The 20,202-nt window shown below is 37.8% G+C and overlaps 1 protein-coding gene and 1 long non-coding RNA gene across 3 annotated transcripts; both read right to left on the reverse strand.

The window, feature by feature from the left end:
- Positions 1-253: 253 nt before the first annotated feature.
- On the reverse strand, positions 254-5,426 carry LOC124875466. The gene is made up of 2 exons (XR_007040035.1): positions 2,195-5,426; positions 254-1,744 (listed from the first exon to the last, which is right to left on the reverse strand). It is a non-coding gene; the product is annotated as an uncharacterized LOC124875466 (long non-coding RNA).
- Positions 5,427-6,030: 604 nt separating this feature from the next.
- gprc5c (G protein-coupled receptor, class C, group 5, member C) lies at positions 6,031-19,867 on the reverse strand. 2 transcript variants are annotated; one of them, XM_047377912.1, is made up of 6 exons: positions 19,784-19,801; positions 19,615-19,672; positions 16,491-17,510; positions 12,695-12,795; positions 11,590-11,715; positions 6,031-8,877 (listed from the first exon to the last, which is right to left on the reverse strand). In XM_047377912.1, exons 3-6 carry the CDS (start codon positions 17,476-17,478, stop codon positions 8,845-8,847), a joined length of 1,248 nt encoding a protein of 415 aa, XP_047233868.1. In that variant the 5' UTR covers positions 17,479-17,510; positions 19,615-19,672; positions 19,784-19,801; the 3' UTR covers positions 6,031-8,844. The 2 variants fall into 2 exon arrangements, with proteins under 2 accessions (XP_047233868.1, XP_047233867.1); XM_047377911.1 differs by lacking the exon at positions 19,615-19,672 and having other exon boundaries at positions 19,784-19,867.
- Positions 19,868-20,202: the final 335 nt, after the last annotated feature.

A 20,202-nucleotide genomic window follows, 5' to 3' on the forward strand; every position in this document is an offset into this window, starting at 1 on the left:
CTTCATAACAATCAGATAATGTTTTGGTTTGAGAGAAAAATGCAAGAAATCAGAGCATAAGGCAAGCTGTTTTTACATATGTAAATATAGAAAATAATAATAATAATAATACAATGCAGTAATGATGCTGCTGATGTCTTCTGAACATGAACACTTAAACCAAATATTGCCTTAACTTGAAAACTTACAATTTTGTTGTCATTTAGTTGGACGTTCAAACACAAAACACAATCAGTTGGATTTGAAGCAGCCATACACAATAAAGAATTTAATAAACAAAATCATAAAAACATGTATGTGTCAGGAGTGACAAACTAAAGAGGAGGGCGGTTGCCACAATGGTCCAGCTGAGAACTACAGAAACCACACAGATTGTGGGCCGAGGAGCTGATAGTATAGATAATAAACCCATAAGTGGTGATTCGTGTAGCTCCAGATAAAAAATAAAAAAAACAGCCAGGTTTTCAAAATAAAACAGGAAATAAAGTGAATCCTACCTTAAAAGCAGAACATTACAGCAACAAGAAAAAGCGGAAATAACAGAACTTCCTGAACTGAAAAAATAAGAAACTACTACACTTAACCTCAAAACATCTCAAGAGTTTGTGACACCTCACACCCAATTTTTCCATACCGACCTATCCCATTTTGTAATGACTCCCACAACTAAAACGTTCTTCCCCAGAGATGGAGTTGATAACTTCAAACAGGCAACGCAGAAGAAACATCCAATTGAAACTGTACTGTGGAGAGGTATTTTGCATGGAGCAACAGGAACTTCCAGTAAACTTGCCAGGAAAACTGATCTACATTGTGATAAAGCAATGTAGGCCAATTGGAATTTATTTGGCTAATCTGGGGAAGCATCATAACTAGTACCTGTCATAACTGAAACAAAACAAATAAAAACTATTAGCAAATGTTTGAAGTTTTAACAACTTAAGCTAAATGATGTAACACACAGCTGGCTGGTAGTACACTATAGATCAGGGATAAAATTACAAGTATTTGCATTTCATTCTGCTGGATCAATACCAGCCTTTAAGCATAGCTGCAATATGCAAAATGAAGAAACAGGAGGAAGAGGAAAAACAGTGTGTAAATCTCTTCTTTAATGGATCATATAAGGTTTTTGCTCTGTTTATTTCTGCAAAGGGACAGGTTCACTTTGTTCATAATTGCAAGGTGCATGATGATGATAATTTTTCTTTCCTTTATGTTGCAACGACTGAAGAAAACTTATAAAAGGTAAACCACATTTAATGCCATCCATGCACCTCATTTTGCATGAATGTGATCTTTCAGAATGACCCTGTAACCACGGTGTTAGTGACTGCACCGAATGTTTGCCCTGCTGGTAAATCATTCTCCAGTTTGCTGATGAGGTCACATGAAGGTCTGAAATGGTTGAGAAACTGCAAATAAAGTAACTGAATGCATCGTGTGTTTCACTCTGAGGGGCTACAGGCAGGCTGACCAATCAGTGGCCTTCAGGTACTGAGCAGTGTAAAGAGGCAGCAGTGGCAGGTAAAAGTGTCAATGAACAATACGCTCAAGAATCGCAATTTTAACATTCATGCAGCTGAGGGCTGTAAAAATGTATCTCCTGGCAGCTGATGTGGATTCTGCAGTGTTTGGGTGGTGTGATGTTTTCAGGTCTCCTCTTTGGCAGGAAAGTGACTGTTTTGACTTCTGAGTCACATTCCTGCTGCCAACTTTACTGTGCTGAGTTAATCAGTCAGTGCTGAGATAAAAAAAAAAAAAAACAACACAGAGTTAAGTGGAAAAAAACATATACTCAATGCTTAAAACATGTACTTGTATTCTACCGGCACATTGTTAATTATTATACCACAAAATAACTGGAATACTGAAATTTGTATAATGTAAAGAGAGCTTTAACACATTTAGAGTAAAGTCTTCTCAGTTAGATCAACTTTTTAAATATAAACTATACTATGTAAAAGCATTTATAGTCAATTGAACCTTTTTACATATTGTAACATTACAACCTGAAAGTTTAACGTATTTTAGTACATAACTTTGAAGTAGAAGAAAATGGATGCAAATTGTTTCATAAAAGTGTAGTGTGCATTTGTATACTGCCCAATGCACATGATCTCAGTCGTATTGTATGAAGGTCCAACCCAACTGAGATCTAGACAATAACATTTGAAAATGTTTAAGTTCAAACCATTCCATTGTAGCTCTGGCTGTGTGTTTAGGGTTGTCCTAACGGAACCTCCACTCAAGTCTTGTGTAACATGTTTTCCTCCAGGATTTCTTTGTATTTAGCTCCATCCATTTCATATCTACTGATCAGCTTCACTGCACCTGCTAAAGAAAAACATCCCCACAGGACAGCTGTACTCATACAGAGCTTAAATAACACATAGGTGGATTCTGTATATGTGACTGCTGAAGGAAATAAATATACTAATGCTATAAAAACTAAAATCATACCTGTTTTTGGGAACTGCAAAATTGTAAATAGCTACATAAAAGGTTTGAACACTCCCTGCAGCTCTTGTAAAATGTGCATACACTACAACGCCCACTGGGCTTGGTGTTTAAACTGGTTATCTTACTTTCTAATAAATTTTCTGGAAATTGAGTCTCACCTAATGAGGCTCCCTTTCACTGTATGTAAACAACTGGTTACTGTACATATTGTTCTTCTGTTGGCTAAATAAACATAATGTGTGTGCATATGAAAGTAACTACAGATTCCCGTCTCATATTTCAGTGATTTATTTCCAGGTCTCAATCACATACTGTGTTTGTGTTACTTTAAGTGATTGGACAAACTGCTCGGCATGATATCAGCAGGATGCAGGCCTCCGCTCCAAGCATCAATTAGCTCACAGTGAGACGTCTAAGAAAACAACCATAAAAGAACTTAAGAAGTAAACACTAGGAGGCCGAAGAGGGAGAAAAGAAAACATGATACAAAAACCAAAATAGAAACATCTAAGCAAAAGGTAAACAAACACAAAGCCACAAACAGAGTCCAAAAATGTCACTCCATGACACTCTGGTACATCTGCGAACCTTATATGACAAATTATCTTAGCTATTTATTAGTCTGTTAAAAAATCTGTGATGTTACTGCTGTTGTAAACAGCAAGATCTGACAGGACATAAAGGCAAGTTTAAAAGAAAATTTTAATTTTTTAATCATTGAACGTTCCATTTGTCTCGTCCTCCTCAGAAACCTTCTTTGCATAATTTGCACTTCCTGATTAAAACACTTCATAGACACAGGCTGAACACAGGAGGTGGCTCCATCATGAATCTCTGCCCACAACAGGGCTCACGTCAGCAGCAATTATCCTGAGCCGGTTTATTGAGGACAATGATATACGAACCTGGAGAAGGGGCTCTAGATCTGTGGGAATACACGCAGAAGCAAGCATGATTATGTGACCAGGTGACTGATGGGGGATCATAATGTGTTTAATATTCTAAAGAAACAGAAAGTGGTTCTCCCAACAGCTCATTGCTACACCTATTTCTTGGCTCAATGTCTGCCCTGCTTCCCAAGTCAACAAGCCAAAGCTTCTTCAATAACAGAGAATCTTCAGTTTTATTAGATTTTTGATGAGGAAAAAAGTAACATTTGTGTACAAGGCTTTTGCTGGCAGGCACTTGTAGTCAGCTGTTTATTGTGAGCTCTATGCATATTTCTGTTTAAAATATGGTTCCCAAACTTTTCAGCTTCCAATCCATTAAAAAAACCGTTGCAAAGACCTGTGAACTCCACTTTTGATATCCAAAATCTACAAAAAATGCAATAAGCAAATTAAAACAACAGCAAATAGTCTTAGAAATACACAAAAGCCAGGCCTTTTTGCAGAGATGCCACACTCTGACATAGGCTGTTGAAAAGGCTTTTATCATGACTTTGCATTTAGCTAAAATTATCCTTTTTTTTGTACAGATGATGCTCCTGTAATGGTCAAAGTATAAAGTCTACAAAGTAGTTATGATGAACTGTTTATTTAGAAATGATAATTATGTTTTTCAGCAAATTAAACATACTGGGCTTCTGAACATGAATGAATTCTCGTGTTTACATTTTAGAAGGAACTGTGCCAGTTTTATATAATGTTGCCATAAAACTGTGCCTGTTTTATCTAATGTTATAAGACTCTCAGAGGCATAAACTAATATGACTCTGAGAATCTAATATAATAATAGCAGAGTCTATCAGCTAATGAAACATGGAAAAAACTCCTCCGTGATCATGATGGGGTGATGTATGACAGGGTAAATTGAGACGGTGAAAAGGAGTGATGGGCTAATCAGGAGGGTCACAGTACCAGAACCATAAAAGGAGAGGCTCAGTCTATTTAGCTGACTTATCATCACTTTGTACAGTAAGATAGATTATTTTTATTATTTTGTTCAATTTGGTCCTGATTTCCAGATAAATAAACACTCAAGACACCTAGACTGTGCCACAGAACCGACAGTGTCCCGACCTTAGAGGGACTCCCTTGGTGAGACACAATAGTTAAGTCGCTCTGGGCAACAATCCCTCAAGTTTAGAGAGAGAGGAAGATATTTCATTAATGAGACCGATAAGATTTTATTGCATAAATAGAATTCAATTGTCACAGTTAATGATCCCCTATTTTGAGATGTTATCTATTCTTAAACTTTGAAAGGACAGCTAAAATCTCTGCAGACCCCACACAACCTGCACACAAACTGTTTAGACTTTTACCTTCAGGTGGCACTACAGAGTGCTGTGTGCTAAAACAAGCCCCCACAGAGACAGTTTCTTCACTCAGGCTGTTTCTCTGATGAACACTTCCAGAACAACACCATGCATACTTGGACTGATCTCACGATATATTTAATTGTAAAGTCAGTTGTGTATATATATATATTTAAAAATATATTGAGTATTACAGCATGTAGAGCAATGAACGAAGCTTTGAGTGTGCCCCTCCCAAGTGTAGCTCAGCAGGACACAGGCAGTCATAAACCTTCCCCCAGCAAGGTTGTAAAACTCAGCCCACACAAAGGATCATAAACCCTTTTGGTGGCAAACCAGTAAAACGTTGAAGTTTAAGACAAAGAAAATGGTTGATTTTCACCATAAGGTTATTATAGCGGTCCAGTTTGACAGCGCACCTGCGTGCAGGTGTTCGCACGATAAAGACACACTTGCGAGACACGGCGGCATCCGACAGTACCAGCAAGTTTCAAAACAATGGCATGCACATACAATTCAGGACACATTAGACCCTAAATGGCGACTCTAATCGCACTAAAACCTTCTACTCTATCCTGTGAAGCTCTTCAACAGAATGCCAAGAGTGTGCGGAGCAATAATCGAAGCAAAAGGTGGCTACTTTGAAGAACCTACAATATAAGACATATTTTCAGTTGTTTCACACTTTTTTGTTCAGTATATAATTCCACATGTGTTAATTCATAGTTTTGATGCCTTCAGTGTGAAGCTACAATATTCATAGTCATGAAAATAAAGAAAACTCTTTGAATGAGAAGGTGTGTCCAAACTTTTGGTCTGTACTGTATATATATATATATATTTTTTTTTTTAACTCTCAGATTATTTTTGTATTGTGTAACCAGATGAAAAACATAACACTTTTACTGGGTTATATTTTTGCAGGGAAACAATTGTTAGTATTGTAAGAGATTATTTAGAATTGAATACTGTGAAGACCTCCGTGGTAGAAGAGGTGCCCCATACACAGAGGCTGAAGAGTTAAATTCCCTATCTGGGATATTTACTGCATGTCTTCTACCTCCTTTTCACTCCTCCTTCTGTCTAACTCCTAATGAATTAAAAAAAACAACATTATGTTTGTCTTCTCTGATGAATAAATCTATTTGATTTTGATGAAGCAGATTGATCTGTTTGAACCAGTTGATGAGATTGATTTAATCCTCTCATGTGAACACACAACTGAATGTTCCCAAAGAACTAATGTCATGGGTTTTATGCAATCTACATGTAGGAGCATGAAATAAAACATACATAAAAATGCAAAGTCAACTTCTATTTCTATCTTTTTTTGTAGATGCTTTGGATACATTTTATTCATGTTGTAGTTTTTTACACTCCCAGACAGATTACCCGAACGCATACAAACACAGGTTATTTTTTCTATTATTGTAAATTAGCAAGCTGTGGCTGTCATCTGGTTTCTGTTAACAATGAAGGAATTAAATCGAGTAAATCAAAGTTTTGGGGTTTCTTTTAGCTTCAGTCAGACAATACAAGTGTTTTTACTACATTTCCCATTTTAAATACTATTGCTAAACTGGAAAAATAATTAAACCAACCGAGCACAGGCAATTATTGCAAAAATGTAAAAAATACAGATTTTTGTTTTTTCAAAACTCTTTATGTTTAGTTATTCAGCTGTTTTAAGTAAATCTTCTCCTGGCGTTTTCAAATCAAGTTGGCTGGTTGTTTCCTTAGAGCACAACACACTAAAAAAATACGATATAACGAATCACAATCGTCATGCCAGTGTCACATTATTTGGTAGGAAACTATATATCAAAAGCTCACAAAGGACACTGAAGACATTATGTAATGGTAAAGAAAGAAAAGAGTCAGTAAATATGGGTTAATTGTATAAATATCATTATTACAATTTTTAGCCATAACATTGCAATTATGGCTTTTTCTGATTTCGTGCAGACCTACTAAAATGACATACAGGCGTATCATTTCAACTTTGTAACTATGCATTTTGAAGGACGTTTACTCTGTTTAAGCCTCAGACAATACGTTTTGTGCTCCTAACTGTTAAAGTGAGAGTGAATACCATGGCAAGATTGAAAGAACTGTCTGAGGCCATCAGATAGAAGACCGTGGCAGTTTATAAGTCTAGTAAGATATTTAAAGTGAAATGAGTTTGAAATCAGCCTAAGTACTCAAAGTAGTCTACAGATGAAAGATAATTAAAACAACTGCCATCATGCACAGGTCTGGCCATCAGCAAAGTCATCCTGAAAGCCGATGGCAAAAAGAAGTCTCCAAACACCTTAAAATGTCAACAATGGACCCACAGCGGGCTCTTGTACTGTTCACATGAAACTGCATGGCTGTACAATCAGAAAGAGGAAGTATAAGTTTAGCTTTCATTTGAAATGTTCAAGGGACAAAGCTTTGCTCTCTAAAGAAAACATGAAGGCCAAACTAAAGTATAGCAGAGAACAAAAAAACAAACATGACTTCTGGAATAATGTTCTTTTGGACCAATGAGTCTAAAATGTAATTATTTGGACAGCTGAACAGGGGACATGTTTTGTTTAAACCAAAATACAGCATTCCAGGAAAATAACCTAATATAATCTGAGAAACATACAACTGGAAGTCATGGTTTGGGGAAACTTTGCTGCAGCATAACCTGGCCAGCTCACCATCATAGAAACCATCATGAATTCTACCATGTATAAGAGTCTGCTTGATGAAAATGTAAGACCATCTGTAAAAACATTAAAGCTGAAGACAATGACCCAAAATATATAAGGAAATCCACCACGAATTGACTGACTGGAGAGTCCTGCAGGTTAAGGTCCAGATTTCAATCTCATGGAGATCCTGTGGAGTAACTAGAAATTGTCCCCAAATGCAAGAAACCCCTCAAACATCTCACAGCTGAGAGTGAGGAGTGAGCCAATTGTCCTCAAACTGATATCAGAGACTGGTAGGTAACAGGAAGTATTTCACTGAAGGTATTAGACCAAAGAGGGTACAAATAGCTATTAGGGGGGTAGTCTGTCCTAACTTTTCCTCAAGTATAAAACGGTACATTTCTTTTGTTTAAGTGCAATTAAATGACTTTATTTTCGAGAGTTAAATTAAGGGTAAGATTCGACAACAGTATTTATTGTTTTTCTATTTTTTCACCTGAATGTATGTAATTCTTCTAATGTAAGTACCGAACATTTTAAAATAACTTATTTCCTTCCTTCCAGCATGCAGGTGCTTTGGTAGTTAGTTCAAAATGCAGACATACTGAATGAGAACATTTAAGATAAACTGTCTGCATTATTTTCAGACATCACAGAAAATCCTTGACAGGATTCTGTAGTGAACAGTTACTTTGAAGCAACAACAGACCACAGAAAGAGGAAAATAATAGGTTGTTAAATATCACCATTGCTTGATTGGTACACATATTTCAATGATTAAACACACAACAGCACTTTGAATAGATTTAAAATACAAACACTCAAACAATACTTCCATGCAGTACATAACTAATGACACAGACACAAACATACTGTATTTACAATAATTCAATACCAGAAGCTCAGTTTTATTTGTGAAAACATAACTAATTGCATCAGTAATTACTACTTTAATCACACCTAAATGTCCACAGCCATCAATGACAATCAATTTCATCTGGTTTCTTAATTTTCAGTCAAAAAATGATTGAATGATTAAGAGAAGTGTAAATATAGAGTATATTATGTCCCAAAAATTCATGCACCTTCAACACGATCTTTGTGCATCTGTGTGGTTGCAGCTGAGAGGTGAAAGTTCATTGGCAGCAAATGGTATCTGTTGCAGAAAGTCTTTGTTCTAGAGCAAAGCTTCATCCCTGGGATTTATCTTCTGAATTAAGCAATTTACTGTCTGATAGCCGGTGGTCCGGCATGCAGAAAATCAGTCAATAGAGGGTTTATCTGACCTCCATCAGTGCGGTGATCACCTCCATGTGTTGGGCCCATGGGGTTCCTCTTAGAGCCAGCTAAGAGAACCATGAATAACAGCAAACATACAGCCAGTGCAAATGAGAAGACATGAACCGAAGTTTTAGCAGGGTTACAGCCATGGCATGATCACCATTGGGGTGTCTTATGCAAACCTTGACCCTGTAAAGGAAAACAAAGATGTTAGAAATTCTGCATAAAAGTTCATATTATACAGTATGATTGCAAGATCTCTGGCTATTTGTTTATAACAAGTTAATAAGACTTAAAACGTGACTCTGATAATGTGCAGCATTCTCTGTGGTCAAAAGGATGTAGTTCAATCTGTGCCAATTTACTTTTTTCTGTGGTTATTCTGCCATAACACCACTCAGTTGTTAGACCACAATAAATCCTGAATAAATATGCTTGATCCTTCTTTTTGTAGTATATATATATATATATATATATATATATACACTGCTCAAAGAAATAAAGGGAACACTTAAACAACACAATATAACTCTGCGACGTGTAAACCAAAATTTAATAAATATATCAGATTTTCCTTTAGCCATAAAGTTAGTCTGAAGATTGTTCCACCTCACCAAATCACGGCCGTTTCCATGGCCAAAAGTCGGAACATTTCGCTCCTTGAGTCGGAGCTATATTACTTGATTTCTCGTTTCCTAACGATGGGTCCGTGTCGCTGACCCCCTCCCCCCCCCCTCCACGGTTGCTCCCGCTTTCTGCACAATATAACAAGTAAATCAAACTTCTGTGAAATCAAACTGTCCACTTAGGAAGCAACACTGATTGACAATCAATTTCACAGCTGTTGTTCAAATGGAATAGACAACGAGGGGAAATCTTTGGCGATTAGCAAGACACACTCAATAAAGGAGTGGTTCTGCAGGTGGGGACCACAGACCACTTCTCAGTACCTATGCTTTCTGGCTGATGTTTTGGTCACTTTTGAATGTTGGTGGTGCTTTCACACTCGTGGTAGCATGAGACAGACTCTACAACCCACACAAGTGGCTCAGATAGTGCAGCTCATCCAGGATGGCACATCAATTCAAGCTGTGCCAAGAAAGTTTGCTGTGTCTGTCAGCGTAGTGTCCAGAGCCTGGAGGCGCTACCAGGAGACAGGCCAGTACACCAGGAGATGTGGAGGAGGCAGTAGGAGGGCAACAACCCAGCAGCAGGACCGCTACTTCCGCCTTTGTGCAAGGAGGAACAGGAGGAGCACTGCCAGAATCCTGCAAAATGACCTCCAGCAGGCCACAAATGTGCATGTGTCTGCACAAACGGTTAGAAACTGACTCCATGAGGATGGTATGACGGCCCAACGTCCACAAATGGTGGTTGTGCTCACAGCCCAACACCATGCAGGACGCTTGGCATTTGCCAGGGAACACCAGGATTGGCAAATTCGCCACCAGCGCCCTGTGCTCTTCACTGATGAAAGCAGGTTTACACTGAGCACATGTGACAGACGTGACAGAGTCTGGAGACACCGTGGAGAGCGATCTGCTGCCTGCAACATCCTTCAGCATGACCGGTTTGGCAGTGGGTCAGTAATGGTGTTGGGTGGCATTTCTTTGGAGGGCCGCACAGCCAGAGGTAGCCTGACTGCCATTAGGTACCGAGATGAGATCCTCAGACCCCTTGTGAGACCATATGCTGGTGCGGTTGGCCCTGGGTTCCTCCTAATGCAGGACAATGCTAGACCTCATGTGGCTGGAGTGTGTCAGCAGTTCCTGCAAGATGAAGACATTGAAGCTGTGGACTGGCCCGCCCGTTCCCCAGACCTGAATCTGATTGAGTACATCTGGAACATCATGTCTCGCTCCATCCACCAACTGTCCAGGAGTTGGCGGATGCTTTAGTCCAGGTCTGGGAGGAGATCCCTCAGGAGACCATCCACCGTCTCATCAGGAGCATGCCCAGGTGTTGTAGGGAGGTCATACAGACACATGGATGCCACACACAATACTGAGCCTCATTTTGACTTGTTTTAAGAACATCACATCAAAGTTTCCACTTTAATTTTGTGTGTGACTCCAAATCCATGCCTCCATTGGTTAATAAATTTGATTTCCATTGATAATTTTTGTCTGATTTTGTTGTCAGTGTTCCCTTTATTCTTTTGAGCAGTGTCTATCTATCTATCTATCTATCTATCTATCTATCTATCTATCTATCTATCTATCTATCTATCTATCTATCTATCTATCTATCTATCTATCTATCTATCTATCTATCTATCTATCTATCTATCTATCTATCTATCTATCTATCTATCTATCTATCTATCTATCTATCTATCTATCTATCTATCTATCTATCTATCTATCTATCTATCTATCTATCTATCTATCTATCTATCTATCTATCTATCTATCTATCTATCTATCTATCTATCTATCTATCTATCTATCTATCTATCTATCTATATATTGATATATTTGTAATAAATATTAAGTATTACATTTTGTTAAACAAAGGGAAATACTGCAAATTTCTCACAGCCACTTCGTCAGACTTGAGGGCATAGAGACAGGTAATGAGTAACCAAAACCCTTTTCACCAGCATTATTCGTTGCATTTGACCAAGAAAAGAAAATATGTGTGGAGTGCTGCATAGAGCAGGTATGAGACACAAGGCCTTGAAAGAAGAGACGGCTCAAGGTAAGAAAAAAAAATCCAGACAAAGAAGTGATTCATGGTCAAACTGCAAAAGAAGTTGCCATGGACACAGCAGGAGCTGACAGTTCGACATGCTCAGAAACAGAGAATAGAAAAGCATCTGGAGGGCAGCAAGAGATAATGAGAACTGTGAAGAAAAGGAAATGTGTTGGAAGAGCAGTGGGGGTGGGGGTTTTGACCTACGCTTGTGTGTGAGCGTGCAATGTTCCCAGGCTCGGTGTGTGTTGAGGGGGTGCTGCTCCCACTGTTGGCTGCTGAGCCCATGGAGGCTCTGGGGATGACCATGTCAAAAGAATGCTCCCGTTGTTGCTGTATGAAGTCACAACAGGAGCCGGAACAAAAAATCGAGGCGTTAAGGCAAGAACGTCTCTGTAGCTTCTTTTACATCCTAATTCAAGTTACCCCTCCCAGCTCTACAACAAAAATCTTCTTCTTTGAAGTATTGATATATACACACATGTACCTCATCTTGCCTTGTAAAACGTCTCTGGTATCATTGCAGCATATTACAATTTTAAATATAAGAAACGTCAGAGCTTTCAGCCCAAACTAAATTTGTCATACATGATACAGGACACTTTCGTGCTTTTAAAAAAAATATTTTTCCCAGCTAGATCAAAAGGAACCACAAAAATAGCTTCATATCTTAAACAGAGACCTCAGCAGAAGGTTTTCTGCACAATATGCCATAGACGATTTATGTTTCTGCATAATTATCTAAAGAAATCAGAGATAATCTGTCTAAATAATTAGCCTCCATTATTTATCGTAAATAGAAATAGAAAAGAAACCCAATACACACTTCTACTTTTAATTTGGAAATATCTCATTTAAGTTAAGTTTTTATTGGAAATAAAGCTTTCTGTTGATAGCATTTTGACATTGTTCTGTGGTCACTCAAGTTGATTTGCTGTTTTTACTTTTTACAATTTTTTAATGAGTGCATTTATGACATGGATTTAGCATCAGTCTTAAATCACAAACTTTAGTAGAAAAACCCTGCTCATTTTCAAACACGACATTTAGGTTTTCAAACAACGCAAGTTTATGGAGTAGCTGTGGCTGTAGCTAGAAAACTGCAACCCTTTTCAAGTGTGTGTCACTGCTCCTAATAGAGTGTACCTCATTTGTTTTTTTCTGCAACAAAATGTTGCCTCTAAAATGGTCAAAGGTTCCTGATTTCCATATTTATTTACCTACAAGGGGAAAACAGTGGTTGCTGGTGTGAGTGTTAGAGTGTGCTATAAAGCTACGTGTAAATGACATATTCAAATGTGGCTCTACTTACATTTCCAACCGTTTTGGTGATGAGAGCCAGCTCAGTAGGTTGGTACACTGAAGCACGCATTTGACCAGTGTAATTACTGTATGGAGACACAGGCTTGTTTCCTGAAATAACAAAGACAGAAAAACAATAATTGTCTTTTTTGCAATCTCCCTCACAATTTACACCCTATCGCTTCAAACGTCTAACAATTCTGCCTCAGATGAAATCGTTGCCACACCCTATTCTCTGTGGGAACAGTGCAAACACAGGGTGTGATGTATCTTTTGGGAATTGGTTGATCAAAGCAGGAGCGATGGAGACTTATTAACAGGAGGGTGTTGACATCTGAATCAAACAGAAGTACTGCTAAATCCTTAAGTATCAGGTTGAATTTTTCAGCCAAGATGCTGACATTGTGTTACTGGTGTTTCCTGATGGCTCACAGAGAAACACTGTGAGGAGTTAATCATTAAGGGTGCTGCTCTGTGCTGTTCAGTAGTCAGTATTAACCAAAGTAGTTTACATTTAGTCTAAGTAAAGATGAAGACATCTGTATTTTAAAGGATAATTATATAATTTTGTTCCAATTAGACACTATATTGTTTCTTAGCACAGAAGTAGGTCATATGAAGGTTGCATTCCTCTAGGGGTCGGGAGCAAATTTATAAACAAACTAAACGTTAGCAGAAACTAATCCCACTAGTCATAGGCCAGTTACCAGTATCAATATACACAAATGTTTTTAAAAATTAGTTTTAATGCTAAAACTTGACAGTACCTGCGACTCAGCACAAAGCAACACAGCCTTGCTCCTCCCCCCACTTGTTACTCTGAGCTGCCTGTCAGCTGGCTGAAAGAAGCTCCTACACTTTTCCCTTGCTTTCAAAAAAGACAAGTTCATCTGTTTGTTAATATTTCTGGTCACAAAAGATGCAGACAGTCGTGGCGTAGAAACAAAAGGCGCCCCACTCATCACTCTAAGATAACAGAGCAGCATGCCTGTCAACTGCAGTTTCGCTTCCTGAGTAGGTTATCTCACTCATTTAGCAGCTAATTTCAGATTGGTAGATTCCCGCTGCTGCTTTATGAGGAACAGAAAGGCAAAAAGGTATGGCATTTTGTACAATGCATGCTTACTTGAAAAGTTTATTTGGTGTTCTTTATAAGTTCATGCATAAAACTTTGTATAAAAATCCAAATAGAAATAAATTTTATTGTGGATAATATTAAAACTGTAATAATCAGTGTGTTATTTTTGTAGCAGTAGGAATAACTGGTGTTTTCTGTTTAGTTGAAAGTAAAAAGATCATGTTATACATTTTGGTATCAATTTGTGTGTAAATACCAGAAACAAATCTTGCTCAAGGTAATCACACTTCTTTATATTACCCTATGGACATTATGGCTAAAATTCATTAAAGTTTGTCAGGCATTTGAAATCAAAGTATAATAAAGGCAGAAAGCAGAAACTGACATTGGATTTTATAAATATGTAGATTTAATATAACTCAGATATCCAACAGAATGTGAGTCACTGAATTTTTTTTAATACATTTTTGAATATCTTTTCAAAAGTCTAAGAAATCCTAATTATTGTTGCAGCGGAAGAGAGTTAAATACAATACAAATCCATTCCCAAGTTTTGCCATTTTGTATTTTAATCCCACTATGAAATTTGAAATTGAAACAACATGCCAGTTTATCACTGATCAGAAAGTTTCTAATGAACTAGACTAAAGATAAAAAGTCAGATATATGTCTGAAAATAATCTAAATCATAAATTCAGTGGGATAAAAACTATGAATAATCCTTCATATGACAAGAATATTTTCCAGAATACAACGTATGTAAAGAAAATGATCAAATATCACATATTTCTCTATACTCTGCAATGCTGCAGAGAAACTGCAACATATCACATTCTGTGTGGTCATCGTGCAGACAGGAAACAACCTCCTCAGAATATTTTCTGTTTGCTTTGGTGTTCTATTCACAGGTCGTTAAGTGAAATCTGATAAGTATGTGAATAGATAGCTATAATGGCTGATTTGATGTGAATCTAAAGGGAGGAGATGGTGGGTGTGACCGATTCATCATATACGATGTGTGATTGTGCTTTACAACCCTTCAACACTCATTACATTCAAAAATAGAAACATTTCCAATCTATCAGCTGGGCAAGTATTTGCTCTGGACGAGACCATAAACTCTTTTCATTCAAATGGAATTTGGGATTTGTCCAGGGCTAACATGTTTAGTAATATGTATTGGTTACATAAGCCCCTACATCATCCAGGAGAAGTACTTAATCTGGTCATGACTCATTATTTAAATATCTTTTTGCAAGGTGTTGCATGAATTTATCTGTTAGTCTTGGACTGAAAAAAAAAAAAAACATTTAAAAACCTAATAGATAATAACATTAAAAAACCTAATAGATATTATGGTTTTTGAGGAATTAAATTATGCTTTTAATTAGGAAAATGTCTAACAGGTTATAATACTTCATGTTCTAACACAGTAAAAGTTCCCAATTTTGTTTTTCATGACAATTTGTGAAATTTAGTGCATACTTCATTGGACTGTTTGCAACGTATTAAGATATTGTTTTGTTTTTTTCTTGTTTGCTGGACAATATCTGTTTTGTTTTTAAATGTACAGACCAGATATTGTTTATTTACATACAATTTGTACCTTTCTATTTTTTTAGAGTGCTTTGCAAAATATTAATATCCCTTAAACTTCCCCACATACCTTCCGTATATTCTATAGGGGTTTTATGTGTTATAACCAACACAAAGTAATACATGATTCTGAACTGGAAGGCATATGATGCATGTTTTCAAAATGTTCAATAAATAAAAATATAAAAGGTGTATTCAGTACCGTTTAGTCGGATATGCCTAGATAAAATCCAGTGTCACCAGTAGCCTTCTGTAGTCACCTCATTCGTAAATAGCAAAACGCAATGCCTGGCAGAAATCCAACACTTATTATCACCCTGAACACGCCATGCCTACAGTGAAAACATGGTGGTGGGGGTGGTATCACTCTGTGGATATGCTTTTCTTCAGCACAGATATGGAAGTTGGCCAAAGTTTATAAGACGGAGATAGAGATGTTTGGAGCAATTTAAATGCAAATCATGGAAGAAAACCTGTGCCAGGTTGTAAAAAGTCAGAAGACAACATCCCAATAGGAAAATGACAGTAAACGTACAGCCAGAGCTACAATAGTGGTTAAAATGCAGGCATGTCATGTCTTATAATGGCCTAATCAAAGTCTAGACCTAAAAAGTTGAAGTTGTATGAAAACTTTCATTTAAAGACACATTTCCAACACTTCAGCTTTGTTCATGACTTTATTTTATTTTATTTTTTTTGTTTTTTTTTTAGTATTTAGTCTTGTGGTCAAGTTATATTACTCCGTATTTGCTCTTTTTCAGATGTCTGTAGGTGTTTCATGGGTCAACAGGCACAATTGTTTATTAAAGAGAAAATGTTTAAAAATGGTAGAGAAACTGGAAACCATTCCCACCTTTATTATGTACTTTCAGTGGATTTTAGTGAGTCTTTACTGATATCTTTTTCAGTCATGAGAAAGTAGCTTAGCTTAGCCTGATTATATTTTCTTTCTACAGATCTACTGCTAATCCTTGGGATATTTGGGATTCTGGATACAAGTGGGCTTTCTATAGGTATATAGGTGGAAAGTAACTAACAACTATTAGGCCTGAACAGCTGAATTAAAGTGCAGAGTGAAATTTCAGAAAAAAAACCTTGAGAAAAATCTTTGACTGATATAAGGACCACATACCTTGGCCTGGCTCATCCATTGAGAAAGCCTTATTTTCCATGAACATGTTCTGAGAGTTGTGTTCCTTCAGGATCGTCTCGTATCCGACTCCCCGGTTCGCGTATGCATTCTCTGTGTACTCTTCCTCGGTCTCGTCATCGCTGTTTAAACAGCAAATCTGAGGAATGGTGTAGAAAATGATGAACACCCAGGCATTTGCCACCAAAGCAATGGCCAGGGTCGGGTCATCCCATGTCGGGCCTCCAATTCGCTCATTCCCATACACGTACATGACAATCCAGGCCACCCAAATGCCCACAGAGATCAAGCTTATCACTTGAATGAGAGCACCTTCCTTTTTCCACTCTGCGTATTTGCCTGCCATGATGGGCAGACTTGCCACAACCACAGCCAGGATGAGGGCCATCACGTAGATTAGGGCCATGACAAAGTCCTGGTTGGCAATGTTGCAAGGCGTTGCTGTGGCTCTGATGGGTTCAGTTGTGGCATTTAGAGTAGGTTGTGGGTTGCGAACGACTGTGATAATGAGCCATTCCGTGTTGATGATGACCTCCACCAGCCACAACCCTAGTGCTCCCAGCCAGAGGACCCAGGCCCGGGGCCCGGCGTTTCTTCTGGCCAGGATATTCAGCCTGACACACTGCATCAGGAGACAGGCAAAGCACCCACCAAACAGCACCCCAAAGAGAAATCTCCGCGAGGCACATGTGGAGAAGTCTTTCCCCACAATGAAGGCGAACGTCAGGCAGAAGAGTCCAGCTGTGCAGAACAGGAAGCTGGCATTAAGCGCTACAGAGGTTTTATGGTTTGGGTTGTTGATGAACGGCAGGCTGGCCAGAATGGAGATAAAGAGCACAAAAGAGAAGATGATGCCAGCTGCCGCTAAGGCCTCTAACACGACGCCCCAAGCAGCACTGAGGTTGCACAAGTTGTAATAGAGGGAGTCCAGGTTGGGGCCGCAGCCTTGCGGGGTCATATTTGCAGCCATAGGGCCAAAATAACGTTGGTGTTGGGCAGTACCTGTTCAGACAGAGAGACAGGAAGTGACTAAGAAAGATCTGGTCAGGGCTGACATTAAATCGGACTCACAAATGGGTGTAGATCACAGTGTTTCTGAATTATCTCTGAAGGCGTACGTCATCAGAGATAATTCAGAAACACTGTGGTCTACACCCGTCTGCAAATATTCCACCTGTATGAGTCAAAACCCACTTTCAAACATACAAGGCTGGAATGTTTGATTAACAAATTTGTAATCAGAAACATCAATGATATTCAGTATTGCATCTAGAAACCATGGAGACCAGAGGACAACTGGAGGTTCTCCCAGCCCTGAGGTTAATCAGTAACAGGTTCTACTGATAAGGACTGCAGTCTTATAAAACAATAACAGAGTTTACCAACTGAATCAGAAAATAACACTGTTTTTAAAATTGTTGTTTTAATAAACCACATAAAGATGATGTTTGCTTTGTGAATGAACAGTCAAGCTTTTTGTCCTTCTGCTGCCTATTTCTGTTTGACCCGTCAGATCCAATTACACCGAACTCTGACCGGTGTCAGAGCGATCGATCCAAGTGTGGTGGCGAATGTCCCATCATTCAGTCACACCAATGATATTTCTAGAACAAAGATATTTTTTCTAGTTCTGTTTAAGTATCTGCTGATGTTAGCACCTAAGTTCTCTATCATTTCAGGGGGTGACCAGGTAAAGTGGTTCACTTAAAATTTTGTCATCATAGTTTGTGGCATTTATTAGTGTAACAATAAAAGTGGCAATAAAAAGCTTTTTTAAAAATACATCTGTCACTGCATACAGTTAAAGCCCCAGAATCGAAAACATTGCTCTAAAAATGAAACTTAGCTGTTATCAGATAGGCTACTTCAATACAGCAGCTGCACTAAGTGCAATTACATTAGTGAACAGCATAAAATAATTGTGTTGGATTATATTGACATTAATTAATGCTCTCATTGGTAATGGAAAAATATTTTAAAACAACAAAAGTGACAGTCCCAATTATACTGCCAGGTTTTAGAGTTTGCAAACATCATATTTATCACTTCTCACCTCTGTTCCCACAGTGTCTCTGCTGTAAACCACAGAAAGCAAACGGACAAAATGTTTTATGGCATTCTGAATGTTCAAGGTGGAAAACCCAAGTTGCATGCCTTCATGAAAAAAAAAAACTGTTTTTAAATATCTAACATGCCGCTGCGTCCATCAGCGCCAGGAAATTCAGAACAATTAGATGAAGGAACTAAGTGGAGGTGAAAGTCTAGAAATACTCAAACTGGGGTACCTTAAGTAGCAAAACTGTACTGAGAAAATCAGAAACAGGGTCTCAAATCCAAAACAAATCAAAATATAAATAAAACTAGATTATTTTACTGTAACTTACAAGAAGAAAGTTAACAATATAATTTAGTTGGTTCCATGTGATTATTTATTTTTTTATTTTATATGTCTCCTGGCATTTCAGACATACCATATGGAGCAGATGATTGCCTACATGTGTCAGCCCAGTTTTGCTCTACAAAAAGGACATCTCAAGATACAGAAAATCAGTTCAATAGTTGAACTGATTCAGCTCCATCGTATCAAATCATGTTTGTTCTGCTTAAACATTAAGAAATGATTCACTTAAAAGCTGTATTTAAAAAGTTTGTGAAAAGTGTTACTTGTTTTGGGGTTTTTTTCAAAGTTGAGCCAGTGTATTTTTCTTTGGAGTGTGGATAACAGTGCCTTACTGTCAACGAAACAGCATTTTAAGAAAAAGTCTTTAAAAAAAAACAGTACCTAAACCAGAGCATTTCGCATCACGGAAGAGTCACCACAGCAGACAACAGAATAAGACAAAGTGACAAATGTTTTATGTAAAACACATCCTAAGCTATCCTAAGTACATACATGTGCCCTTTTTAACTAATTCAAATTCATACCGTTCTGAATAAAACTTAAATAATTCACTTAAGCCAAACGTTTTAGGTAATAGCTCAGAAATAACCGTTAATAGATTGAAATTGTAAACACTGATTAAAACTTATATATAAAATTAACAAAAATAACATGAAAACAATCATTTGAAGTAATGTTGATACAAAGTAAATACGTTTGACCTACCAGACACGGTCTCCTTTAGCAGACACAGCTGGTCAAGCACATGTCAAACACTGTTTTTCTAAAACACGCAAAGCACACACAGCTCTAACTCAAAGCTAATATTCCATTAGAAAAGCTTCAGGAGTTTATCATGTAATAAACCTGAAGGTGAGTGTGAACTCAGGCTTACCTGGATGTTGCCAGTAGTTTTGACCTCAGAGCGAATCGCTCAACTCCACCAGAAACAAACGCGCCGCACAGATGGACAGAAACTCTTCCGCTGAAAAAAAAAGTCCGGCAGTTGCCGTGGTGGACTGATACACACACCGGAGAGAGTCGAGGGGATACAAATTTGAATCTACCCCTCCCTATGTGTCACACACTAACACTTGTTTTCCTTATGCCGGAATATCAAAACTTCAGGACAACGGCATCTTTTGTTTACGCAATAATTCAAACATTTTATACATTTAACAAAGGTTGGAGCGCCTTGGAGGAAGAACCCCTCACAGACAAATAACCACATTCAAGGGTTAAAAAAAGAATGTAAACTTTCCTAAATTACTCTAAACATATTGGACCTCTTTTTTTGTTGTAACGTATATGATA

This window comes from Girardinichthys multiradiatus, chromosome 10 (assembly GCF_021462225.1).
Source record: "Girardinichthys multiradiatus isolate DD_20200921_A chromosome 10, DD_fGirMul_XY1, whole genome shotgun sequence".
In the NCBI taxonomy this organism is placed as follows: Eukaryota; Metazoa; Chordata; class Actinopteri; order Cyprinodontiformes; family Goodeidae; genus Girardinichthys; species Girardinichthys multiradiatus.

Bases quoted from the DNA above. Each gene is read 5' to 3' on its own strand.
- gprc5c (XM_047377911.1), bottom strand. From the start codon at position 17,478: ATGGCTGCAAATATGACCCCGCAAGGCTGCGGCCCCAACCTGGACTCC. The intron at 11,716-12,694 runs GTAAGTAGAGCC...GACTTCATACAG, and splicing joins TCACCAAAACGGTTGGAAAT to CAACAACGGGAGCATTCTTT. The intron at 8,878-11,589 runs GTAGGTCAAAAC...TTTCCTTTACAG, and splicing joins TTGCACGCTCACACACAAGC to GGTCAAGGTTTGCATAAGAC.